Source organism: Lampetra fluviatilis, chromosome 21, assembly GCF_964198595.1.
Source record: "Lampetra fluviatilis chromosome 21, kcLamFluv1.1, whole genome shotgun sequence".
Classification (NCBI taxonomy): domain Eukaryota; kingdom Metazoa; phylum Chordata; class Hyperoartia; order Petromyzontiformes; family Petromyzontidae; genus Lampetra; species Lampetra fluviatilis.
Window position 1 is genome coordinate 3732187 of NC_136295.1, and position 27732 is coordinate 3759918.

Genomic DNA, 27732 nt, shown 5'->3' on the forward strand with positions numbered 1-27732 from the left:
TAATAACCTGCCCTGTTCCATCCAGTACACGTTCCACCCATGACAACCTCTTTTTCCTCATTATCTCTTTCCCACTACATTTTATTTAAAACTTTCATGCAGTCGTATCCAATGCCATAACGATTTAGCTTTTGAGACATTTGGTACTGAGGCTGGATAGTAGGGTATCAAGGTTAGGGATAAAGCAGTGGTTAGGAGTGGGCCTTTTTCACTGTTAAAACTAAAAACGCCTTACTTTCTCATCTTCATCTCCTATGGGACATAAGGCAATAAGAAAAAAATAATTAAACTAATTAATTTTTTTATTTTACTAGCTAAGGCCCACTGAGCTCCTTAGCTCTTTTTCAAAACGACCTAGATCAACAAAGCAGCTTATTACGTGTAAATTTATAGCAGTGAAATACTCTAAACGCATGTTGATTCTAAATGTGGAGGGAAAAACTAGAGGACCCGGAGAAAAATCCACACAATCACGGGGGAGAACATGCAAACTCCAAATATATAGGCGTCAGGGTCGGGATCGTACCCACGACCTCCTGTATACCAGGCAAGGTAGTTAACATCTCCTAGCCACCGTGGCACCCTCACAGGTGTCAAAAGGATGTGAGGTTGTACATTTAGGAGAAAACGTTGTGTCTTTAGGTAGTTTCATGCTTGATTGTCTTTAAAATATATATTTCTGAAGTTATTTTTAAACGTTTCAAAGTACAAGCTTTCTACGATGTTATTGCGTGTGAGGACATTGTTAGATGACGTAATCCACCTTGTGAGAGAAGTGAACATTTTTAAAGAGCTCAACATTTGGCTAAAAGACGTACATTTGAAGTGTGAGTAAGGCCTATGTTACTATACATGGTTGTGTGTGTATGTCTTTGATTTGGTTTTGCTTAATTTATGATGGGCATCTTTTTCACCTCCAGATTAACACCTGGCCCTCCTGACTACAGCTGCTGTTTATTGCATCAAAAGCTACAGGTATTTGCTATATGTAAATTAATTTATCTGTACGGTGCTGTAGTCAGTCACGGTGCCTCGCTTTAAATGGAACGTGGTAAGTTCAATTCCTGGTCAGGGGCTATCTTTGCCTTTGGTCTTTTCAGCGTTAATTAAACGACTACCAGTTTGGGGAAAGTCACTATATGGTTGTCCTTGGGCGGGACAGGCATCCACCACTATTTTATTGGAAATGAACAGTGCTTGTCCTATTAGGAGACTGGTCCCCTGCAATGGGAATGCGAATGTGCACCATTGGCTCAAGGCTGTTGACTGAGATGAGCATCGCTCTTCACATGTTTGAACGAGGAGACACTTTGGCTTAATTCCGTTCGTTGCATACGCCATTAGTAGATTCATGGCTAATAATGCATCCTACCCATGCGATGCCCTTCCTGTCCCCAAGATGCTTAACTGTTGCATCGAGAGGAAGAAGAGCAGGGAGGAGAGGCAGCGCGAATCGGGCAGCGCTGGAGGAGGAGGAGGGCGTGCGGGCGGCAGTGACACCGCTCCGTCAACCTCAAAGAACGGGCGCAGGGAGGCGGCAGCCGGGAGGGCCGTGGAGAGACAGCAGCAGGGCGGCACATCCGCTGAGATGGCTGCACAGAAGCCATGGGACTCCTGGAGTGAGGACAGCGAGGACGAGTTCTTTGAGTGTGAGAGTGACCTGAGCGACGGTGGCGAGGGAGCGGAGGAGGGAGGGGAGGGATCGACAGAAGGGACGAGACAGAGTGGCATTGGCGATACGAACGAGGACACTGCGAGCAAAGTCGCGGAGAGAAAGGAGGAGCGCAAAGCGACAGCTGCTGCCAACGCGACCGCCCTGCGCAAGCCTGATGGACGTCTACACCAGCACGGGGAAATCACGCTGATCGAAAGCGGGGAGCCCCTGTACATTCCCATCACGCAGGTGACTGCAACAGCAAACTGTGCGACTGTCTTTACATCAGGCAGTTTGAGGTGTAATGCTTGTTTGCTTTCGGGCGGAATTTTGGACCGCTTGTTCACTTTGCGTGCACGCGAACCTGTGTGGTGGAAACGGTAACGATTCACTTTTGTTTGTGTTGATTCTTGAATTGAGAATATTATGTTCACTACTAGGTTCACTTTAAAAGGATGGGCTTTCATTTGATAGGAATACTTTTTTAAGTATGTGTTACATTTCAGATAATTTGCAAGTTCGAGACATTAACTGTTAAAGACCGTGATGGTGATAACTTTGGGGGATATTCAGCCAACAATGAATAGAACATCGCTGGTGTTTTTTTACATCCAGCCCCATAGTATTGTGCTTAGATCACTGAATTTACAATTAAAAGGTTGCAAGTTGAAATCCCAGTCAGGGCTTGAAATCTCAAGTCACAATTTTTTTTATCACTTTTTGTGGGAAATCCACAGCACTTGGTCATCCTATGCAGAGACTGGGTATCACTGTGTAGTGGTGGTGTTGGTCCGTAATTGATCACTTTGGAGTGGGGTTTTTTGGGTCATCTGCTGACTCTCAAACCTGCTTGGTTGTGAGATGACCAGGAGACGACAATTGCAGAAATTTGAGTTTTTACACTTTTTTTACGTTATCACTCCATATGAACACATTTTATTTTGGTAATCAGTTTTCCTCCCACATGTAAAATACTAATTCGAAGATAATTTAGTAAACATTCCAAGGTACAACCGATCTCAATGAACCTCCATGAGGTCAGAATTTCCAATAACACATTCCTGCGGAGGGAGCTGGTAGGAACGTTGGGTTGCTGGTCAATGGCCAGGGTCAACGGCGGCGTGGTGTATTCCGCAAATATGCCCGACTGTGAGGGCGGGCACAAGCCGGCATGAGTAGGTTAAACGTTGAGTTTTATAAGGGCACCACGGGGTGACCAGCCCCTCCCCACCCAGCCCCACCCCTCCCACCCCCCACCCAGCCCCACCCTCCCCACCCAGCCCCTCCCCACCCTCCCCACCCAGCCCCTCCCCACCCTCCCCACCCAGCCCCTCCCTCCCCACCCAGTCCCTCCCTGCACGACGGACACAATAATCCTCTGTGGGCTGGTGTAACCAGGAGGTTCCTACCAGTATAAAGGGCATTTATGTTCACCCCAAGCCTGGATACAAGTGCTGTGATGACTTCACTGCCACTTACTGGTGGATGGTGTCTGTGATGTGCAGGAGCCAGCTCCCATGACGGAGGACATGCTGGAGGAACAGACTGAGGTCCTCGCCAAGCTTGGGACCTCAGCAGAGGGAGCTCATCTGCGTGCCCGCATGCAGAGCGCATGCCTGTTGTCAGACATGGAGTCATTCAAGGTATGTGTGTCTTGCCCTCTCCGTAGAAGACCCGTGTTCGCATCTTCACTCTGAAAAATAAATAAATTAGGAGACCACGTTGGTATCGGTGTACAAACACAAAAAGCTTACCACATTGATCAATACTGCTGCCTTGTTTAGAGCTTGAATGAAGCCCATTTACTGTAGACAATAAAAAATACAACAATAAAGATGATGACGATGGAGACCGTGAAGATGATGGCAATGGAGACAACACACAGACATGAACCCACACACACAGATTCGCATCCATTTTTCTGCACACATAACATACATCATCATCACTAATTATATCATTTCTAGATTTGAAGCTTTCGTGACTGCATGGATTCATATTCTTAGGCTGATATACATCAGCCTCACCTTAACAACTCTTTTCAACCAGTCTACACAATAAAGGCTAATTCCTAACAGCGTGCTTCAGCCGCACCGAACCTCACAATAATAATATCCAGGGCCTACCTTGGCTCCTCCCACCCTCAACCAGTATATATACAAGGACTGTTTTCTTGGAATTTCTCTTACTTGATACAGCTATCGTGCTGTGACGGTTCCACCTGAAGACGGAGGCTTGTGTTGCCTCCGAAACGTCGTGATTTTTTTTTTATTTTAATTTTACTTTTATTAATTTTTATTTACATTTTTTACCTACGTGACTTTACCGAAAAAACCTAAGAATGCTAATGATATCACACAACCCGTGCCGAATGAAAATATATTTGAAGTATGTGTTACGTTGAGAATATATTTCACATTTTCATCCCATATTGGAAAACGAACATGGTTTCAAACAGTTGTGGTCCCGGTGGTAGTTCCAGTGGTCTGAGTGCTGATTCTGGTGGTCATATTTGTCCAAGTAGCGGTCCTGGACATCTCAGTAGTAAGCCAGGTTTGCCTTAGTATAAAAGTCATGTCGGTCCCAGTGGTAGTTATGGTGGTCCCACTAAGATGAGTTGTATTCCCGTTGGGCCCAGTCATCCACATGGTTGTTCCTGGTGGGGGGTTGGGGTGGGTGTGGGGCCTCATTGAGCCCTTACTTGACTCAGAGGTTGAGCTGCTCAACAAAAATGGAAGGCCCATGGGACATGGACGGCCTAGCGAATGCCATCACGGGCACAGTCATTACCCACGTCTTTGCGCATCTCGCATGCAAGGGCATAGATACCTGAGTAAATGTTAGGTTGTTGCATTTAGTTGATCTGTGTATAGCTTAGGTTTCAACTCGGCCTTCCAAACCCTGGGGTTTTCCAGACCCTCAACCAGACCCCAGGGTCTCCCGTCTTTCTTGAATGCCATGATAGAATCATGGTGAATTCAGGCCAGTTCCAAGTACTAGACACATTCTTAAGCATTGGGAATATCTTTAAATGGTGATTCTGGCAACAACGACCACATGGTTTTGACCCCGATAGTAGAGAGCCACTTTCAACCCGGCCAACCGGGTTCCACAGAGTCTGGCCCCTCCACAGTTCCACGGTTCCACTGATCCCGCGATAATTTTCACATTTGTATTCGATGGTAAGAATCTAATCGCAATTAAAGATAGCAATCATCAAATCGCCAAACTATGGAATTAACCACCTTTCTGCAATTTCAGATTCTTATCTGGCTTGCAATAGCCAAAGGAGATAAATGGTGCCCAATTGCTCATTTAGGCATGGAAATCAATACATTTTCTGGGAGATTGTGTTTGTGAGAGAGAGTGTCTCTTGTTACTATATGGGTTGCAGGCTGCAAATCCAGGCTGCCATCTGGAAGATTTTGTTCGCTGGTACTCCCCACGTGACTTTGAGGAGGTATGACTTCATGTTTTTGTTTTACCAATAATACCAATACTTTATATGTCATATACGAGTAGTTGAATTCTAATTGTCAGTGTGTGGGTTTATCTTTTTGCTTGAATCTGCTTTGTTCGTTAGGCTAGTTCGCTAAATTGTTTGTGAAAATGGGGATCTATCCTCCTTGTATGTATGTTGAACTTTTTTCACACCGTACGTAGCCAACCGTGCTCATTGGAGGTGCGGAGGAAGGTCAACAAACTAAACACACAAAAGTTCTAAAGATATTAGTTTTCAATTTACATTTAAAAGTGCATAGCTCCAGTGGCTTCCTCATATCAGAAGGAAGAGCGTTCCAGACGGTCGCATAAGTGTGTCTGAAAGTGTGTGATGCAGTGACCCTCTATCTTTAATAGAAGGGCAAATGCAATCCTAAAAAGCAAACAGCTGATGCTTTGGAGATGCACACAACTGCGCTGAGCATTCTTGGCTGTATGACACTTTGGAAGCTTTCTTGAATGAGGGGAAATATTTTTTTAAATATCATTCATGGCACTTTCGGGTCCATTGCCATAGCTCCCTATGGAGGCTTTTCAGCCGCAGTGGAATAATTTCTCAATTCACAAAGTGGCAGCCCCATGACTCCAGCGACATCGCAATGCAGGGTTCATTGTGGGAGTTGACCAGCGAGCGCAGGATAATGTAATTGCCTGAAGCATAGATTTGAGATGAAATACGAGTTTTATATATATATAAAGAATTCGATTTGACTCATCACTTTGGTGTGTATTGGTATTGCTTTGATATTGTAGTAATGTACCTCGTTGTTTTATGGATTGCATCTTTATATTTTTTCATAAGCATGTCTGTCTTCTGCCTCTTAAATTTGCATACTTTATGTGATCAATCTTCTGCATTTGGCGACACTTTTTATTAATCACAATTGCTGAGCACAGGCCCAAAGCCCCAGAAGGCCAGCAACAAACAACACCATTGAAGGTGTAGTAGATGAGAGTTAATACTTCTTTTTAATTGAGCAAGATTATGATAAGACCTTGGGAAGTGAGACGATGTGAGAGTATTCCAAAGTCGAGCAGTGCGAGGAAAGAAGCAGAAAGAGTCGTGTTGTGACCTGCAGTGTGCTCGTTGCCGAGTGTGGATGAAAGAAAGCATCCAGTTGGTGCAGACTGAGTCCTTAAAATGGGTGGAGAAATCAATGAGTGAAGTGCATTGGAAGAGTACCCAGAGTAGTCGTGACAGATGAGTGATGAGACGTCTGATCGCGGGCGAGTGACAGGAGGGAATCAGCACGTGCTACATCATCAATCAATCTGACTGCTTTACATTGACTTGTGTCAAGTGCGGTGAGGTAGGAACCGGGGTGCTCCCCAACTACGACAACAGCATTCCGACTGCGGTCGAATGAGTGCATGCTTTCTATTGTAACAGTTAAAAAGAAAGGCTTTGGCAACGGCTCTCCAGGTTCCTCCGGACGAGGACGCCGCCGACTCCAACGAGTCGGGCGCTCCAGCCGTTGCCCCCCGTGGGCGTCTGAGCGCTCGCATGCAGCTGCCAGGCAACGTGTGGGTGGAGGCGTGGGAGGCGACGCGCCCCATACCCGCTCGCCGCCAGCGACGCCTGTTTGACGACACGCGCGAGGCCGAGAAGGTGCTGCACTACCTGGCGGGCATGCGGCCGGCCGATGTGACCCTCCAGCTGCTGCCCTGCGCCATTCACGCCGCCCTCCTCAAGGTCAAGGAAGGTGGGGTTCCCGGTCGAAAGGTCGGCAGCGAGGGCTCATTCATTCTCGAAGCAATCGGAACCTGTCATGTTGATGATGAGCTATGTAGGAACCGTTGTGTTTGTATGCTGAACTGATTTGGCACCATACGTAGCCATCCGCGCTAATCGGAGGTGCGGGGGAAGGACAACAAGCTAAACACAAAAAGCAGTTCCAAAGAAATTAGTTTGCAATCTAGATTTAAAAGTGCATAGGCCCAGTGGCTTCCTAATATGGGGATTGACCTTTGACCTGAGTAAAAAGGGGACCCATTATGTCTTCATGCTTATATTGTGGAGTTTTAAACTTTCAAAAGATTTTGGTTTCTGATGCAATAAAATGTTATGAAGGATTTCAGTGTTGGAAAAGCTCACCCTGTCCATAGAACGTGTTAACAGGTTGTTCCTCAGTAAGCCAATGTTGTGCCTCTACTGAATGAATGAATACATGTTCTCTAATCTGCTTTTGGGTCGTACCGTGTGTTATTCAGCTTTATGCTCGAAGTTTCGGTCATCATCCCGAAATCCGTTTCCTGAATAAGCTCCCAGTGCGTGGAGCCAAACGTAGCGCGTCGTCTTGCCGAGTAACACGTCGGGAGAGCTGCGCGGCAAAACCGCGGACACCTGCACAGGAGCGTTCGCTCGTTTACGTCGCTTTCATTTGCAGAGTCATCGGAGGACGTGCCGACAGTGAATAAGCTGCTCAAGGCGTCCGTGTCTCTCGCCAGCCGAATCCTCCGCCACCCCAACCCCGACCCACGCCGCCTGGAGGTCGGGTCCCCATGCATCCCACACAACTCGCTGGCAGGGGGCTCTTGGGCGGCTTTTCATTTCACTTTTTAACTCAAACAAATGGCGATAATTTGATTAATAAAAAAAAATAGCTCATAAAAATCAATGGGATGGAGACAAATGGATACATCCTTCCAAATAAGTCAGAATCATAATGTTTATTCATACTGTAGAAATCCGATGAGCTATAAAGCTCGTTTTCACAGATTTCCAGTTGGGGCATGTTAGAACATTACAACAACACATGGTACAAAAACACGATAGAAAAGGTAAACAAAAAATACAACTAAATGTAAACTATTTTTATCTCACCAGGCAAAACCCACTGAGCTATTAGCTTCTTTTTCAGAAGCGACCTGGCCACAAATGATAGCTCAATAAAGCGACTGATCATGTGGACATTTATAGCAGCAAAATTATTGAAACAATCTACCCCACTTGCAAACCGGATGAACTGTACATACGTCCGATATGTTTTGTGGAATGCATTTAGGATGCAGTGAAATTAGGTGTAAGTCGAACGTGGATGTATGTCATTATTTCCATTCACTTGCAGTTGTAATCTGGAACATACTAAAAAAAACAGTGTATAAATAATGGTCTATGATGCCAGTAGTGGCTGATAAAAAGAAATACATCTAATTTTGAAAATGTTAGTTACGTTACTGAAAATTCAACTAAGTGATGTAGCCCAGTTGCTGAAGTCAATTTAAGTAAATTGTCTCCCTGCTAAAATGAGTGTCGAGAAGTGTGCATCTTCCTTGGTGGCCCTGATCGTGGAAACACTTTGCCTTATTTGAATGCAATAACAGGTACATTAAAACCTTGGATTGCGAGTAACTTGGTCTGCGAGTGTTTTGCATGACGAGCAAAACATTAAGTAAATATGAATTTGATAAACGAGCGAGGTCTTGCAATACGAGCAGTACGTATATACTTGATACAGTAAATCTAGCTGTGACGGTCCCACCTGATGACGGAGACTTGTGTTGCCTCTGAAACGTCGTGATTTATTATTTTATTTCTATTATTATTTAAATTATTTTTTTCTTATTATTTATTTTTACCTACGTGACTTTACCGAAAAAACCTAAGAGTATGAATCCTTGCAATCACGAAAGCTTCAAATCTAGAACGTATACGATTTGTCTGCCGAGCGTCACGTGATCACAACTGATATACGAGTGCTTTGACATACGAGTGCTTTGGATTACAAACACGTTCCCGGAACGAATTATGCTCGCAATCCAAGGTTTTACTGTATCGAGGTGTTCCTTCCCAATGGAGATTAATCTTATTGCATTCTCACCTGGTTAGGCAGAGGATGCTTGAGTGGATTGATTGAATGCATTTGTGCTCCCGTTTGCAGGAGGTGATAAGCCAAGTGACGCTGGCGGAGGCGGTGATCGCCCGTGGGCGCTCGCTTCGTGCCAAGTTCGCCATCAACACATTTGACAAGGAGGAGGAGAAGACGGAGCTGGAGAGGTAATGGGACCACCATCATTACCATCAGCACCACCAGTGTCATCATTACATCAGCTTTAATATCATGCGTTTCTTAATTATCATATTTTTCAGTAATAGCAGCAGCATTACATTAATTACTGCAATAATTGTTTACGCTATTTTAATCCAGCTGAACCCTACACTGTGTGTTTTATTGACCTCAGGTTTGTGTCGAGTTTGCTGGAGGAGCCGGAGGTTCCAGTCTTTGGTGCGGGAAGGGGCCCAGCAGGGAGCATCATCCACCGTCTCTTCATGAGTGCACAGCAGGTACGCTGTGCCACGCCTCATCGCTCCGCTGCATGCTAGTGTTGTGCATGTGCAGACAACACGTGTTTGGGATGGCTTCATGGTTGCTGGTCTGGCAGTGGCATTTATGTTTTGAAGTTTAAGTGATTCGGGTTCAATCGCTAACCTGGGTGCGCTTTCAAGTCGCATCACGTAAGTAACAGGCTGTTTTATCACAAAGACGAGAGGCTACACACAAACCGTGCTGGACCAGTAGTGATCCTTGGATGGAGGGAATCAACAGTTTTTTTATACTATGAAATTATAATAAGAGTTTACTTATTTGTATTCACGAATGCCACACTGATTCCTAGGACTTTTTTCAGGAGGGTCCTGCATTAGGTTTTGATCTTAAGGTGTTTTCAGTGAATTGACGACTGTTTATACGTGCGGGAATGTAGGACAGAGTGCAGTTATTTTGTTCTCCAAAAGGCTTATTCACATTCACAGTCATATTCTTTACACCAGATTTAATCGAACGATCACACTCAGCCAACTTTTTAGATATCCACATAATGAGAAAACGTATTACACTCAACACAGGCAATGCGCTTATTAACTTGAGAATGGGCAAAAAACAACCGCCGATGACTCATTGCTCTCTGGTGAATTCATAATCTGACACTACCCACAACCTAACCTCATCTACCAAGACTATGTGAATGCTCTGTAAACTTCAACATCATTCCTAAAGGCCAGTCATATAAAACGTTTATCTCCTTGCACTATACATATATGTAAAATAAACCTTAATTTTTTACTAACCTATTGTTTTTTGTCAAATTACGTATGTGCACATTTGCACTTCATCATCAAGTGTGCGAGTTTATCCGTGCACGCATACGTTTACATTGAGTCATTTGGGAATACTATTTGGTTGTTTAGCTGGAGCACATCAACATTGTGCAACAATAGACACCCAGCCAGTGTGGCAACACCATCGTTAGCGCAGTTGTAAGGTGGCCAACTGGCTCCGAGAAGGGGGGGGAGAGGCGTTAATGCCGTGCCCATGTTAGAGGACTAAGCCATGACCGCTGACATTCTTGATTCACACTCGTGCAGCCATTTGTAATAACAAAGGCAGGTTGTTAAGTGTAACAAAGTATGCACCGAGGGGTGACCAGCGAATTATGCACAAGAAATAAAATAACTAGAGAGAGTGATTTGAGAGTGACAGTGATTTATCTCATTTTCTACCGACGTGACTTTACCGAAAGAGCCAAAGAGTATGGATTCCTGCAGTCACGAAAGCTTCAAATCAAGATATGCACAAGGATGAAAGCATAAACAAATTGTGTTCATTTCAAGACCAGCTCTGAGATTGTATGCTATACACAATGTGTCTCCCTGCTCATATAAGATTGGGGTAGAGCTCATTGCTATTAGCGGCCCGGAGTCAGTGGTGGAAATTACACATTCCTATTGTGAGGAAAGTATCCATATCGGGCTCCTCATTTGATCAACTGTGGATGAATGTTTAGATGAGTCAACTCCAAACCTGGATTTGAACGCACAGTCTTCTGATTGTGCAGTCATCCAGTTGGAGATAAAAAAAAGATAATCTATTAAAGATCCGCACAGTTGCTCTTAAAATTAAATGTCTGTAGGGTGCGCTGTAACACTGTGCATTGAATCACCTTGCTTTGCCAGCTGTGCTGTCACTTGCATTGCTCAATCACTTGTGAAAGTAATCGTTTTTTGGAGCCAGAAGCCATCACAGCAATTTTTCGTGGTCTTGTCCATTAGTCATAGATGCGCATTAGCCTGTGCCACCAGCCTCATGAACAAAGTTCAATGATAATGCTTCCATAATGGCCAATACAATAAGCCCTCACAAGTCCAATGTCAAATGAGCGTAGTTCACTGCTTTTATTCATTTACAGTCCTGAATTAGTTGGTGGAAAATCAATTTTTTTGTGGCAGAGTTACTCTAGCCTCTCCATAGAATGGTTACTGTTGACTACTTACAAAGTGGTACCTATTTTTTTGTTCTCAGAATGATGATGATGATGATGGGCTGAGTTGGCCACTGACTGGGATTTTAATTCACAATTTCTCTCACCACAGTGCCACCCAGACGGATATTAAAGGCACTAACTTCTACTGTGATAAACGTATCGACAGCCCACTCGCAAGGACACATAAATGGTTAATGTGACCACAGGCTGAGAGGCTTAAATCCCAATATAACAATGGCCTTTTCAAAATACCTCGCTTATGCATATACCGTTTTTGCTGAGCCTTTGAAGTAAAGCTATCAGGATAACATGACTGCTCTAAGTTAACCTTGTATGTCAGCTCGTATATATATATTTTTATCAGCAGTGCTTTTACAAACATTAAAGCAGTGTTTTAGGGATGCTTCAGTAGAAAAGCAATCACAGGATTGATATATTAGTGACTTAAAGCAATGAGTCATATACTGCACTAATGTGTGGGCAATGTGCTGTTTTAAATGTGGTTTACGCCCACCTCTTTCAACACACCTGGTAAGCGTGGAAGAGTAGACAAAATACGCAATATGAGTCTCTAGTTGAGGCCTGTCCAGCAGCATTAGCATTAACAAGCAATTGCAGGGAGCTCTTTCGATTTAAAGCTTTCGTGACTGCAGGGATTCATCTTCTTGGTTCTTTTGGTAAAGTCACATAGAAGGGAAATAATAAAATAATAAAAATAAAACATTATAAAATAATTCTCACGGTGTTTTGGCCACAACGCAAGCAGCCGTCCTCAGGTGAAGAACAGGTCTGTCGGGGAGACAGCGTCTGAATGTCTCCCCGACAGACCTGGTCTTCACCTGAGGACGGCTGCTTGCGTTGTGGCCGAAACGTCGTTATTTCCCTTCTACGTGACTTTACCGAAAGAACCAAGAAGATGCAGGGAGCTCCTTTACATCGACTGCATATAGTCTTGCCAAAGTGGTTAGCGCACTGTTCTGTAAACTCTGCCACCTAAGTTCAATTCCTGGCCTCACCAGTGGTGAGTGACATCCGAACTGGTTCTGAGTTTGCCCCCCCCCCTCCATCGTCAACCCACACTGACCAGCGTGGTAGAGTATAGGTCAAACAACTTCCATGACCCACGTGGCTTGGGGAGGCATTCATCCAGCAGTGGATTATTATTAAACCCAACAACAATCAAGGCTGAGATTTTAATCCTGTATGTGAAAACGCTCAAAAGGATTAAGTGTCTCACGGGCCTCATTGCCCAAGTCAGAACAATCAGCCAGCAAACTCTTGAGCACCTCGGTTCGAATCCACGCAGGGGTCCATGATCAAACCAGATTGTCAAATATATTTAATTTGAAGGTTTGTTGTTCTTGGATCAATCACCAACGATATCATATTTAGTATATGTTTTGTATTTCATTCAGCTTAGCTTAGCTATGAAGCTGAATTTTTTTAATATTAGGATTTGATAGACTGCCATCTAGTGTTGGGTCAAACAGACTCCTTGAGTGTGTGGTGTCATTTACGAGGGCCATTCTGTGGCATGATGTGAAGATGCTGTGTCTTCTGAATAAGGTGTGGACTTTATTTTCCCTTTGATGTCACTCCCGCAGCACAATTTGATTGCAATTCGTCATGACGTTCAAAAGCTTTTATACTTTAAAACACAAACGCACATACACATACGTTTAAATTTCATTTAAGACATACGTGTCTATGTAAGTGAAGGGAATATGCAAACAACACAAACAACATGTGCATGACGTTTGCTCATTTCACCTGGAATTATTTAGTGTAAATTTCTGAAATTAATTTCACTTACACACTAAAAATGTTCGGGAAAAGTTGTCGTCAAATACTTCTGCAGTGTTTTGAGAAGCTGTACGTCTCCTCTCTATGCTTTAGCTGTGTCACGTCAACCAGTTGGCAATGTACATACCTGCAGGAAATGTCTCGGTTAAATTGGTTACCTGCGTCATCGTGCGGCTGTTTCGTCTCCAAACAGACGGACACTCAACGCCTGTTTCTCTATTTCTTTCTTGAAACAAACCAGCAATCCAGCCCATCAAATGGGATTACGCCTTATGTTTAGATTTTGCATAAAAACACTGATTTAATTGTGCTATTCTGTGAGATGGCATTAGACCTTAATATCGGTGGGGATAGCAATCATGTGGAAAGGTTTATGTCAAGAATGATCATTATTCCAGCTAGAGTCTTAGAATATTCCGAGGTATCTTTCGATGCTTTAAGCAAATTACGAACCAAAATAAATGTATTCAGCTGGTAGACACTGGCACAATGTCCAACTTGAATTTGTAAGGTTGTGAATTCAAATCCCAGTTGGAGGGAAACTTTACCCAACATCTCTTGGGTGTCGATAACATACATACCACATTGTGGGATGACAATAGTGCATCTGTGGAGAGACTGCCCCTCTCAAATAATGTGGAATTTCCACCACTGGTATAGTGCTGCCAACAGAGAATAGCACCATCCAATGCTCTAGAGGAGTCCTTTTAAAACTTCTCAGGAAAGCGACCTCTTTTTCAATATGCTAATGTTAGTGCCGTCTTACAAACACCATCTATTTCTAAAAACAATGTTCCCCCATATAGCCTTTACAGACTGTTGGGGCAATTACTCTTTGGTTCTTTTGGTAAAGTCACGTAAATGAAAAATTTAAATAATAAAATTAAAATAACTAAATTAAATCACGACGTTTCGGAGGCAACACATGCTTCCGTCATCAGGTGGAACAGCCACAGCAAAATTACTGTAGTGTTCCACCTGATGACGGAAGCTTGTGTTGCCTCCGAAACGTCGTGATTTAATTTAGTTATTTTCATTTTTCTTTTCATCTACGTGACTTTACCGAAAGAACCAAAGAGTATGGATCCTTGCAGTCACGAAAACTTCAGATCTAGAATGTTGGGGCAATTACTTGTGAGCGAGCACCTATTAAGGCCAGCACAGCACATGGAGGGGTGGGTGACCAGCACCACGCCCAGACACCTTTGTCTCCCCTGTCGTGATGTTTACACACCATGTACAAGGGAGCCCCAGCACCTGCTCAGATTATTTGTCGTTGATGTTGGCTGTCAGCGGGAATTGAACTAGGGTCGTGGGGTTCATTGCGCAATGCGCAACCAATGCACTACTGCTAAATTTACAATACATACACACACACATCATCACGCGCACGTGCACGAGTGTGCACACGTCAATACAAACATACAAGAAGTTACACGGACAAGTGTGCGCATTTACAAACATGCGCCTGCTTGCACACACACATGCGTACAAGTACATGAGCACACATGCACTCGCATGCACGTGCTTGTACAGCACACAAGCGCACGGGCACGCAGGCACATGTTCACGTTCGCACAGAGACGGGACACACAGAGAGAGAAATGAGGTGAGACATGAGGAGAGAGGCAAACGGAGGTAGTCGTGAAGAGAGAGACACGGGGAAAAAAAGACACAGGTTAGATAGACACATGCAGAGAGAGACACTGAGAGAGAGAGAGTTATTCGGAGAGAAACGAGAAAGGGCATAGATGAAGGACAGTTGGGTGTACAAGGAGAGAGTGACAGCACAAGGAGAGACTTGGGGAGAGGGAGTTGCTCACAGCAAGAGAGACATGGGGCCCGAGACAGACCTCTTGCGATCCCACAATTGCCTTTCGTGGCCTCTTGGGATTGCGACCCTCAGATTGAGACGCACTGTTGTAGAGAATAATAGCATTACATATTTCCATTCTAATTTGAGCTACATATATTCTTTGTCAAACCCATCATTATACATTGAGTAAACACTGTGGTGTAAAAGCCATTTTATTCATTGGCCCGGACAACGTCGACATCTGATTAAACTCTAGGAATATCACTGGCTGTAACTGGCCAGATTTCTTGTGACGTACGTTGAAATGAATCTAGTTTTGAGTGACGAAAATTGGCTGATATCAGTCTGGCCTGTTGCGGTTATCTTTGAAGACATAGATTTTTCAAAAACAGCGGCCTCTTGTTCCAACAACTGAACTCTTTGGCACAATAGAAAAATGTTGCTCATTATTTCCTTTTGTTAGCCAGTAACTGCATCTACATTGACTGAATAAGCAACACTTATTTCATATTCTGATTGCGAGGTAAACCTTTCAACAGTGTTTGGTATGTTTCAGTTTTTTCCATATCGTCAAATTTGACAAATACAATACATTCAGATCACAATTGGACATTTTGCAACAACAACAAATAGAAAAATGTGGACCAAAGGTTGGACTTTGAGTGTCTAGAAAATGTCAGGTCGCTCATTTTACCGAAACTTAAAATCACTCCAAAGTTTCAGGAAGTTTTTCACAATCAGAAAAATATTGACGGCATGAAATTTCGTGGTCAGTCGAAGCCACGAACCTTTTAAAGTTGTGCTGGCAACTTTTGTAATCTTTCTCCCCTCTACGGTGCTCTACTGTGCAATGAAAAGGTCTGCGCTCTTGTTTCTAAGCCGAGGACTAATATCTGGTGGAACCTTGTGTATGTTTCTATCATTTTCCAGCCTCCATAATTGTTGTCTTGTCCTGTGCCTCGTTCTTCCTTTTCCCTCGCTTGTTCTTTGACCGCTGCTATTCCGCCCTCTCTTCTGCCAGCTCTCTGACACCAGTGATGAGGTAACTCAACGCCTCTCTACTAACACCCTGTGTGTATTATTTTCACTGCCCGCCTCGAATTGCAAGCTTTGCTTTTTTTTTATTTGTTACCTCTGCGGCTTTTGGACATTTTTCCAGCATGTCACCTGATACCTCCACAAGCGCCGCACTGTTGCACATCACGGTAGTGTCATTTACGTACAAAGACCAAGGTTCCAGAACCCTATGGCCATTTTACAGACTTTTGGGGCAAGTGCTGTTAGCAAGCTCCCATGAAGGCCTGTACAGCACATGGGGGGGGGGGGGGGGGGTGGCCAACACCATGACCAACCACCATTGTCTCCCCAGTACTAATACTTACACACCACACCAGGTACTCATTTAAGGCTGTGTCTATCTAGCGGAGGCCTAGGACCAGCAAATATTCAACACCATTATGAAGCGGGAATCGAACTCGGTTCTCCAGTTCGTAGGCCAGTGCGCATACCACTACACTACCGCTTCCCAATTTACATACAGACACGTGTATGTACGCATACACGAGCGTAAGGAATTCATATATGCAACATTTGATCTATTTTAGCTATATACTTTGTGTGTGTGCATAGTGTCTGCTTACTGAAGTGGGCAGTGATGAGTACTCATCTCTATTGGTGGACCTGATCCAGTGGTCGGAACGGGCTTGTTTCTATAACAGCTGTCCGTTTCTCTGAAGGGCAACCACCTTAACTTTTGACAATGTGAAACGCGTTGCATTTGTAGAAGCTAGGTAATAACAATACACCACCTCTGTTAGGTTAAAGGGGTGAAACGTGTGCATGATACAAGGGACACACATTTTAGTCGCTCCTATTAACGGAAGGACCGCTCACAATGTTATATGAATCTTAAAATAAATAAATATTTTCCCGTGGCTGCACATTACAATCATCCCAACGCTGCTTGGTGGAAATTACAATCTGCACCATGGATTTGAAGGCAGCCAATGTGCCCATTTTCAAAATAATTGGCTCCGAAATTGGTTCTATGTCTTGCCTCTTGAAGCTCGAGAGAAAATAAGTTACGTGAACAAGGGAGTAGTTATGAATTCTAGATTTGAAGTTTTCGTGACTGCAAGGATTCATACTCTTTGGTTTTTTCAGTAAAGTCACGTAGGTAAAAAATTAAATGAAAAAAAAAATTAAATGAAAAAATGCAAAAATCTTGATACAGTAAATTTACTGTGACGGTTCCACCTGAAGAAACGTCGTGATTTAATTGAGTTTTTTTTTCATTAATTTTTTTTACCTACGTGACTTTACCGAAAAAACCAAGGAGTAGGAGTTACGAAGCACAAGTATTCGATTCTAAACAGTGGTCGTGCGGTATCGTGCGGTAGAGTTTCTGCACAGTTGCTTTTTAGCTGGATCTCAGCCTTCTGCAGCAGTGCCCAACTCCACACTCACTGGCGGTGAAACACTCAACTCAGTTCGACAAATCATCACATCCTGGTTGGGGGATTTACTCTTTCCATTGTCTCTCGCGGATTGATAAAATTAGTTCCACTTTGCGGTAAGTCAACAGCGGTCCTCCTATGGAGATACTAGCTCCGAACATGGGAACATGGAATTTCCACTGCTTGTTCAGTGGCACCAAGAGGGGGGGATCAGCACCTGTCCACATTTGTTTGAGCAAGAGGATGGTTTAATATACGGTAATCTTTACATGAAAGCCTTCATACATGCAACCGCATTGCATGCATTTGCTTACATAAAATGATTTTAATGCAGAAATGCACAAGTACATGAATACATGAAGGTACATGTCATGCATCTGCCCTCACGTATTCCTTGATAGTATTTGGAATGGAGAGTGCAGTATGTTCAAGAGCTATTTAGAGAGTAATTCATTAATCAGAAAAAAAATCAAGTCTTGAATGCATCACTCATTCCCATGTCACCATAACTGTCTGATGCTTCACCATCTCTATTGATTGCTCTCAGTGGGGCTCCCCATCTTGCTGGCCTTAATCACAGATGTTCTCTGTCGAAAAAAAAGCTTCATTTGTCTGCAGTTTATTTTCATAGAACAACCATGCTTGGGTGTGCACTACTTGGATGGAGACATGTTGAACAATCGGGCTAGCATATTCTTGGTTCTTTCGGCAAAGTCCCTTCTACTGGACTTTACCGAAAGAACCAAGAATATGAATCCCTGCAGTCACGAAAGCTTTAAATCAAAAATCGGGCTAGCGTTTAAAACCACGGCTCATGAGCAATGCATTAACATAGCAGCTCAATCAAAACAGGCATGGGGATGGCTGGTTTCCCTTATGATCTACATGTTTTCCACTGACAAGGCAGATTGCTGTGGTTTAGCCGTCTGAATCCCGCTTACTGTAATCCTTGGAAGGTATTTTTGCAAACACATAAGTTGCACGCTCTGACCTGCAATTCAGTAGTGCATGTCAAGATCAAATGTATTTAGGTTGGAAGGGATTTAGTGAGAATCTCCTACAACTTGCATTGCCCTCTCTTCATTGGTAGTAGTCAGATGGCATCCTGGAAACAGATCTGAACCTACGTGGATAGGAGCATCTCGAGAAAATAAGCTGTTGATCTTAATGGGCTCTCATGTGGGTTTAATTCAAAATTGTTCACTAAATTATAGTAATTGCAGTTCACAGTTACCAGATCTTAGTAAATGAAAAGGCTGAAAGTGTGGCCCTCACTTTCAGCCTTATACCAGCAGTTTCAGTTTTACTGTGTTACATCCCTGCAGTGTAATGCTGCCACGCTATGTAGCAATTGTCACTTTTATTAAGGATCAGTTCAGTGTAGCCATGCCATCCTACTGCCACAAAACTCTGAGTTTTGTGGTTATGGGTGTTTCTATTATGCATTGAAGTCTATATTTATTTCACCCGAGCATGTACTGATGCTCTTTTCAGCATGAACACAGACTTTAAACGATCATTAAATGAACGGGCCATTCACCTTCTTTTACCATGTATCAACATAAAGTAATTGCATGCATTTGAACACTACCCGTAGATTAACATTATCAGAGAGCAATTAATTTGTCCTCTTGCCCCTGCTAACCATTTCGAGCATGTGGCTCATCCGCATACATTTCTGAGTTCATATTTTGGTCACCTCTTCATACCCTTGGGATCAGTGAAATGAGGTCCTGCCTTATGGGGAAGATGTAATTTCCAGCTCTGCCTTCAGGCCATAAATTGTCATGAGGCACTACCCTTGAAGAAGCTTCCAGCGCGTGGAGTGAAACATGGGACATCATGCCAAACGATATGCGCTGCACACAGGAAACACATCTGGGGCCTATGCAGCACGACCGGCCAAAACCTGCGCGGCACTGCCCCACGCTCGCTTGTGCCAGGAAACACTTTGACTATCGACTCGGCTCCCTGTGCTGCGGAGCACTGAGAGTTCTCTTCTGAACCAACTTGCTGAAATTCAGCGGTTGACACGCAGTCGATGAATAGGTGTCCTCTCAAGGCGTTGCAGTGCATTAATATCATTAAATCTAGGACATTGCCCGTCCGCTTTGAGATTGACTTGGCCAGATGGAGCCTCTGTTGTTGACAGAACTCAATTCGGAGTGTTTGCTGAACTGTCCGCATTAAATTCCCTTTATTTCAAATAATGGCAGCAAACCGTTACGAAGAACATGTGTTATCTGACATTAAGGAAGCCTATTTCCAATCTGCTGCTAGGGTGAGTGCTGGTTATATGAACCTTGCCATCCTGCACATTTTGTACTTGTGTACAGCACATCTAACGCTTTTGTTTTTATAAAGTTAAACGTGTTTTTAGAATAATATTTTCCCACCACCGCTAACGTAAAACAATTCCCTTTATTGAAATGTGATGGTGTAAAAGATGAAAGTTATTTGTTGAAGCTAATTCTGACTCCCTGTGTGTGGACGGTCAAATGATTGTGCAATGAGTAGATGATTTGTACTTTTCAAATTGTGTGAACATCAGCAGCCACGTCTCGCACGCTTCAACATTTTCATTTCAAAGTGGTTCCCTGCGTAAATGAGCAATGTGGCGGCGGTGCTGAACCAATGGTGGAAAGTCCACGTTTCCATGGCGGGGCCAGTTTATCCAGATGACAACCACAGGTTGCTTTTTCACAGGATGGTACTCATTGAATTTACTCGAGGGAACTGATGCTCCGAGTCGACCCCCGACTGGAATATAGCTACGACCACAGCACCCACCGAACCGGAATGTCACTGCTGCAAATATTTCCTATTTAAGGCAGATGTTGAACGCAGTGCTATGAATGATGCAAATTCCTCTTCGACTGAAATTCTCTGGGCATGTATCCCACAGGAGTTCAGTGAAAGCCGTGCAAGTTTTCGCAGTTCATGCATTATTCACGGATTTTGTTTATGCACAACATATGTCCCTTTTGGCTTTTAAGTGGCTGCCAGTCTTTAAAGCTGCTATGTAAGCATACGCTTAGCTGCTATTCTTGTCTCGCAACCCACTGTTGGTTACTTTGTTAATCTTCTTGGTTCTTTCGGTAAAGTCACGAAGGGAAATAATAAAATAATAAGAATAAAACATAATAAAAGTCAATATGTAATTTTTATTTTATTTTATTATTTCCCTTCTACGTGACTTTACCGAAAGAACCAAGAAGATTAATATCTGCAATCACGAAAGCTTTAAATCGATACTTTGTTACTTTCAGGTTTTGCGCAAATATATGTGTATATATTGCATCTTATGTTCAGTACATACTACTGCTATCCAAGCTCAACATGGAGAGCGTCTAATAAGCTCAAGCCTGCTTAGGTTCTAAGATTTTATAATAGCGGGTGCATTCCAGACGTTTTGGTTATAAACTAAATATAAAGCAAAAAAAAGAGTAAGCATCTCTGTTCTAAATTAACCCAGTGGGGGTAGTACTGATGTCTGTTGGAGACCTTCAGTTAATTTTCACCATTCCTGAGAAACACGGCCGGGTAGCTGGCACCAACGGAGGCCCTGGGTGTCAGCCTGGGTTTCAGACATAAAAAATCAAACTTGATATTCACACATGATTAGTTATAATGGTCTACGTCTGGTCACCATTGCCTAGAACAAATATACGACATTTGGTTCGACGCTTTAATTCAGCACTCTATAACTCCGATAATTAAATGTGTTGTGTGAATTGCTGTTGACGAACGCCCTTTGCAGGGTATTTAAAAGGTGTGTCCCTAATTTGGATAAAGAGGCCTGTTGAAGCAACTCGAGAAGAAGTTATGTGATGTCATATTTCAGAGCTGTTCTCTCTCGAGATAGGGCACTGCTTGCTCACGTTCTGAATTGAAATTTGTCGATAGCACAATGAGAATATAATTGTGGGAAAAAGCATAATAGTGGTATAGAATTGCTGATGGAATTCCGAAATACAAAAGCTAAACGAAAGGATTTGAAATATTGATGCTCAAACTGAAAAATGTTGGCATGAATATTGCGTCATAACATAAAATGTTTCGGAGGCGAACATTTCAAACAATGTCTCTCGTTCAGAGCAGAAAGGCCAATGAAGTTTACTGACTTGTAGTTGGAGAGTGAATATATTACAATGTCCCATTGTTTTCAAGGCTCCACATTATAAAGTGTGGTATCCGGCCATGACAGTCAGTCTGGCTCACCTGTTAGTACCCTGGCAAAGGGTAATTGTTGAAAGTGTTAGCCTGATAATCTATAGTTCCTATGATCAAAGTGTCTCCTTACTGTTCTAATGAACGTAGGTGGCGCTAGTCTCCCTAGGCAGCCCTGAAACAGAGTGACCAGTTAGACATTCAATATTTACGTTACAAGAGGTAGTCTCCATATCACGAATGATTTTGACTTGCCAAAAAAGTGGTAATCGTACTCACATTCGGAGAGATGTTAGACTCAGTGAGTTCTGAACTGGTGTTTGAACTCACAACCTGAGCAGTGCTAATGGTGGCGTTGGTGCTTGTGGCGGTGGCGCTTGTGCGCCACCACCACCAAACTATCTGTCTTTCTCATTCAGCTCCATTACGGAGAGGCCGCTGGCTTTGCGAACGTCTGGCAACAGCCCTCGACTGTCTACGACCAAATCCTGTTTTGTTGCCGACGTTTCCATGTCGCCAATACACCCCCCATACATTTTCCTCTGGAATTCTCAAATTAACCATGCCGGCCTCCCCTTTCCGACAGGTGACCTCCTTGACGCCAGTCGACGAAGACCGCTCGCTGGCCGCGGGGACGGCGGGCGGCTCGGAAGAGCGCCGTGGGGCGGCTCCCGCCAGCCACACCGCGGCGGGCCTGGCTGGGGGCTCCGCTCAGGGCGGGCAGGGCAACGGATTCCCCGCCCCGCGGGGCCGCGAGTTCATCCTGCGCTGCACCGTGCCGCGGCCTGCGCCGTACTCGCGCGCGCTGCCCCACAGGATGTTCTGCGTCCTCTCCAAAGACCAGTTCACCCTCGCCGGGGCCTTCTCCTCGGACACGTCCTTCTACTAGCGATTTACACTGTCGGCGTCGGAATTTCGGACGGGGGCTTTTGGAAAATGTTGCGATGCTTTGCCCAAGGCAGAGGCACCGAGTAAGTACGTTTATAAATGCGCAACTCTTATAAACTAGGTGATCACGAGTGCGCGCTGAGCCCTGTGCTGAGATATTAGTTTTCAAAACTTGGCCTCCATTGGGCAATAGGGGTGGAGCCCATCATTGTTGGCAGGCCCTGAGCCAGTGTGAGACACTCAATGTATCGACCCCAGGGGGATGATAGGCTGCATCAGTTCCTAAATGGGATTTAAATTCGCAGCCATACAAAATGTTATTCTAGTGCTGTAACTCTGGTGCCACTTAGCCAGATAAAAATGAAAGAGCAACCTAAGACAGAAATTGACTTTGTGTTGATTAAACATTGTCAGAATATCCATTCATGTTTAATGGGCAGATGTAATCAACTTCGGCAAACATTACATTTGACATTTCGCCTCTGGCGAGAGGGCATTCTGCTATTGTGATGTAAATGAACACGATGGTTGCCACTTATTTAGAAAGCCAACAGCGGTCATCCTGAAGAGACTGACCGCTGCTGTAAGAATGTGGAGCGGTTAACCACTGGTTCACTGCCGCCAACAGAGATGATCACCTCCCAATTGCTCGTATAGAGGAGGCGTTATACACTTCAACCTTTTGGATTTTATTTAATATGGTGTGTCAACATCAGCACTTTGGGGGTATCATGTCCACGCATGCTGTACAAAATATGGAATGGCTCTCACAATCCATTGTATGTCGTGATGTAGCCATGGTGTTTCGGTTATCGCTTTGTGTTTAATGGAGGTGAGCAGACTCCAGCTGGCTTAGGAATTTTCATCGTGGGTGCATCTATATGCACACATAGCTTACTGCGCTGTTTGATATTGCATTGATAGAAGAATATCATTCGTAAACATGTCAGGATTTACCTCGTGTCCAATCAGACATTCACTTGTTTTATCTTCACGTTGCATGTATTGTTGCATCCTTGTGACATCACAAGGAGTTAAAAATGCGTGTACAGTGAAAACAAATTTTATCCCAACAAAGTGTACTTTTCTCATTAGCCATGCTTGAAACTCACGTTAGGGTGATATACACGGCCGAGGTCTCTAGAATAACACCCAATAGTTTTTATATTATACCTTCTCACAATCGGGGACATTTCCTCTAACCCACTGAGCTATATCCAAACCAAGTATGCTGTCTTCGAGAAGTTGACAATGTAGCAAACACAGTGGCATTTTTCCCATTCAAGAAAAGGCAAGTGCAGCCTTGGGCTTACTGCTGTTATTTATCAGCCGCCCACGCCTGCCATACCGAAATGTATTGCAGGACTCTTGCTATCCCTGTAATTGTCCACTTGCACATTTCTCACCCTAAACGTGTTGTCACGGTCAAAGAACCAGGGAAATGTATGGGTATTGCCCCAAGGAGCAGGTTGCTTGTCCTGTGATTTTAGTTGTAACAGCTATGGGGGCCAGCTGTAAATTTCACAGAGGTCATCATGGTAAAGTACTGTCATGCCACCGCATCTTGCCATCGCCTTGGCATCACTGCCTTATCCTGGATCTTGCGTTTGTTACACAGTATACGTATGTATGTTGAACTTCTTTCGAACCATACGGGACATCCAAGGTCTGCTTTTACAGTCTCATCATCGCCACCACCACCTTTTAGGGTTTTTTTTATCTTGGCTGCCGACTTCTCTGTGCCACGCCAATTCCTGTCTCGGTAATCTGCCCACCGTCCTGCATATGTCACTGGCCCATCGCAACCTCCTCTGCCTGTTTGACCACGGTGGGCCATAAGAGAAATGGGTATGACTTCGGGTGGCAACAAGTTTATTTCACTGATCTCTGTTTATGAGGCCAAAACAAGTTAATGATATTACAACTCATTTTGAAAATGTTATCACGTAAATCACTTCGAATGGCCTTGTAAGAAATTGGTACTACCACATTTTAGCAAAATTAATGTTATATCCGTAGAGGGCTTTCACTGACGACGCTTAACATGGTTTGACAGAATATAATGATTTAGGTGGCAGGGCAGTGCAAGGGTTGAAGAATGAGTGACCACGATAGGAGGGTTTTTAGGGATCACCATAGGGTAGGGGAGGGATGGCAAGGAGTGGATGGGCGAGGGGAGGGAAGACGAAGAAAATGGGCAATAGAGAAGCGGACACTTGAAATATATCTGTGCCCTTGAACGAATTATGCCTACAACCATTTTGTCACATTCTCCTATGAACTTCCAAGTTGCTTACCCTATCATATCACGTTCGTTTCCTAGCATCATCATCGCTCATCCATGTGTGTCTCCTGAGCTCTCTCATGTTTCTCTAGATCCCTCACTTCCTGTGTCTCCGTCATGCCAAGTGAAGAAGATGGGTACACATGTAAAGCTAAATTCTTGTAAAAATAAAACGGTGGCGTGTTTGAGGGATAGTGTTTGGGAAATGTTGCTGTAACCTTAATCCCCAGAACTATGGAGGGGCACCAGTTAGCTATGCCAACAGCACTTGAACACATACACTGCACTATTACTCATTGACTCAAAACTGGCAGGGTGGCGTGGTAGTTCGGTGCCTTGACTCTATCTGAAATCCATTATTTGAAATCCTGGTTGGGGTCAACTCGGGCCAAGCATCTCTTTAGAATTGATAACATCAGTACCACATTTGTGGAAATGTAATGATGGCTGACCTAGGACGAGACTGGCACCTGCCACCATGGGAATGTTGAATTTCCCTCACTGGCTGTCAGGGTCACACATGGAGATGAGTACCAACCACATCTTTGACGCCTTCAAGAGTGCTGTTTGTTGCTGGCCATTTGGTTTTTGTGGCCTGTGCTCAGCCACCATTTTTAAATCCTAGTTTTTACACACATTTGTGGATACCACGGAGTCCATAAAGTGTCCAATGTCAGAATTAGGGACATTGCCTTAGAGTGTCACCTATTCCCTTTTAGGCAGTCTAATTGACACACGTGTTGAGCACGTAACAAGAACAGTTAAAACGTATTTGAGATGTTGCCACATACCTGGGACTCTGATGCATGCCCGCCATGACTTAACCAATGCCGTGACGGGCATACAGTTTTAGAGGGATGAAACCCATGTGATACATTCTTCATACATCTGTGCATTGCTTTATACACTTGCCTTAAAATGCCGGCTTATTATAATTTATTCACCATGGGTGGTACCTTTATAGACACTGGTCTATATCAAATTAAACATATATGATAGCTTTCGTGAATTTGAAGCCATCACTTTGAAATTGGTTAAATATTTAGGAGCTCACTTTGCAAGACCAGGAAGATCTGGTTAAGTAATGAGACCAGCAGAGTATTTTGAGCAACCCAACCAAAGTTTGTTTAAAGAACCACATCCTACTAGGAAAACTTCAATACAGGAACAGAAATCCACGATTAATTAAACAGTTTGGCATGCTACTACAGGGTTGCGTGACTGGCTACTGGTATATTAGGTGGTCGTATGTACAGCGATATGTTAAAATAAACGGAAGTCATTTGGTCATAACATATTCAGAACCCTGAAGTTTATGCACCACATTGTCGTTCATTTTATTCGTGCAACAAAATTAGGCCGCGATCAGCACATGGGGTGAGCATTGTAAGAAACTTGACGCGGAAGTGCTACTTGTAATTTGGCCAGATTGAATTACTTGCTGTCAGTGGTGCCAACAATGCGTTGCCATGTATGTGGCTTCACGAGATGGCTGCTCGAATGTAATAAAAGGATATGGACCGTCTAGCGCGTTATTGCTGCCGATTCTGATTAATGAAATGCCAAACATGGCACAGGTCAATTGAAGTTCGTACTTGTTTGATCGGGTAACCCGAGTTAAACTTTTCTTAATTTCCAATTACAATTTTTCAATAAGATTCATGTCATTACAACTCGTAGTTTGGTAGTTGTCATAGCTGCTAAGCTATCACTGGGCCGCTTCAAATGTTCCTCCATTTAACTACTAACAAACATTTTATATTTTACCAGGTAAGGCCCACTGAAATATTTTTTATCCCGAAGCGACCTGGCCACAAATAGCCCAATGAGAAGTGGCTTATGTGGAAATGTATAGCAGCCAAAATACTCTAAGCGAATGTTTCTAAATGTGGAGCGAAAACCGGAGGACCCGGATAAAAATCCACACGACCACCGGGAGAACATGCACAACCAAAATTATACATGCGTCAGGATCGGGATCGAACCCACGACCCCCTGTTTACCAGGTGAGGTCGTTCACATCTCACCACCGCGGTACCCCTAGCAAAGCCTCCTGGATAGGCATCGTTGAGTGTGATGAGGTGTGACCACGCGTGGGTGTCCCTTTGGGCGATGAGAGCCACGCACTTTCGGGGTTCCATATACGAATGGGACGCTCCCACGCAGGGCGAGGGGAGCCGCAACGTCCGCTTGAAGACGAGCTACTTGGCCGAATAGGCGCAGACGGCGGTGTCGGATGAGGCCACTCCATGTTGGGGAGACCAGCGCGGGACGTCACGGTGACATTTTTGTGAATTCAAACCAGCCGACGCAAAACAGAGGTCGCAAACAGGTTTTGATTCCGTACCCGGCCGCACCAGGGTCGCAATCGGGTACCCGTACCCTACCCGATACCCGGCTACCCGTACCCGGCCGGGTATCTGGTAGGGTACAGGTATCGGGTACCCGATTGCGACCTCTGGGATGAAGCCATGTTGCAGGCGTGGGTGGGTTGATTCTAGGAACTTGAATTGTGAGAAGAGACAAGACGTTGGGAAATGAGTGACACACGGTGATTCACCAGTGACCCACGGCCTACCCGTACCCGGCCGCATCAGGGTCGCAAACAGGTACCCGTACCCGGCAGGGTACGGGTAGCCGGGTATCGGGTAGGGTATGGGTATCGGGTACCCGGTTGCGACCTCTGACGCAAAACTAAATTCAACGTCCACCCGATTTTAGGGCATGTGGCGTTGCATCATCACCAACTTAGTTTCACCGACTCAGAAACCATTGCAAAGGTAACCGGGGTATGATGTGAATAAGTGTCGGCATCTTGTCATGTCCGTATACTAAAATAAGTGTTGACGATGCTCTTATCCCAATGGCTGTCGAGCTTTCGGTGAAAGAAAACAATCCA

The 27732-nt window shown here is 44.2% G+C and overlaps 1 protein-coding gene across 3 annotated transcripts in view; it reads left to right on the forward strand.

Annotated features, from left to right (window-relative positions):
* RAB3GAP1 (RAB3 GTPase activating protein catalytic subunit 1) overlaps positions 1-26358 on the forward strand; it is a 49218-nt gene extending 22860 nt beyond the window's left edge. Inside the window, exons 16-25 of one of the 3 annotated variants that reach the window (XM_078865870.1) lie at positions 921-975; positions 1400-1903; positions 3160-3297; positions 5049-5114; positions 6579-6858; positions 7543-7646; positions 9037-9152; positions 9338-9440; positions 16057-16077; positions 22248-26358. In XM_078865870.1, the coding sequence (XP_078721996.1) occupies positions 921-975; positions 1400-1903; positions 3160-3297; positions 5049-5114; positions 6579-6858; positions 7543-7646; positions 9037-9152; positions 9338-9440; positions 16057-16077; positions 22248-22550 (1690 nt within the window). In that variant the 3' untranslated portion in view covers positions 22551-26358. Of the gene's footprint in view, positions 1-920; positions 976-1399; positions 1904-3159; positions 3298-5048; positions 5115-6578; positions 6859-7542; positions 7647-9036; positions 9153-9337; positions 9441-16056; positions 16078-22247 lie in introns of those variants that run through there. The other 2 variants (XM_078865869.1, XR_013637817.1) reach the window with 2 other exon arrangements.
* The last annotated feature ends 1374 nt before the right edge of the window (positions 26359-27732 follow it).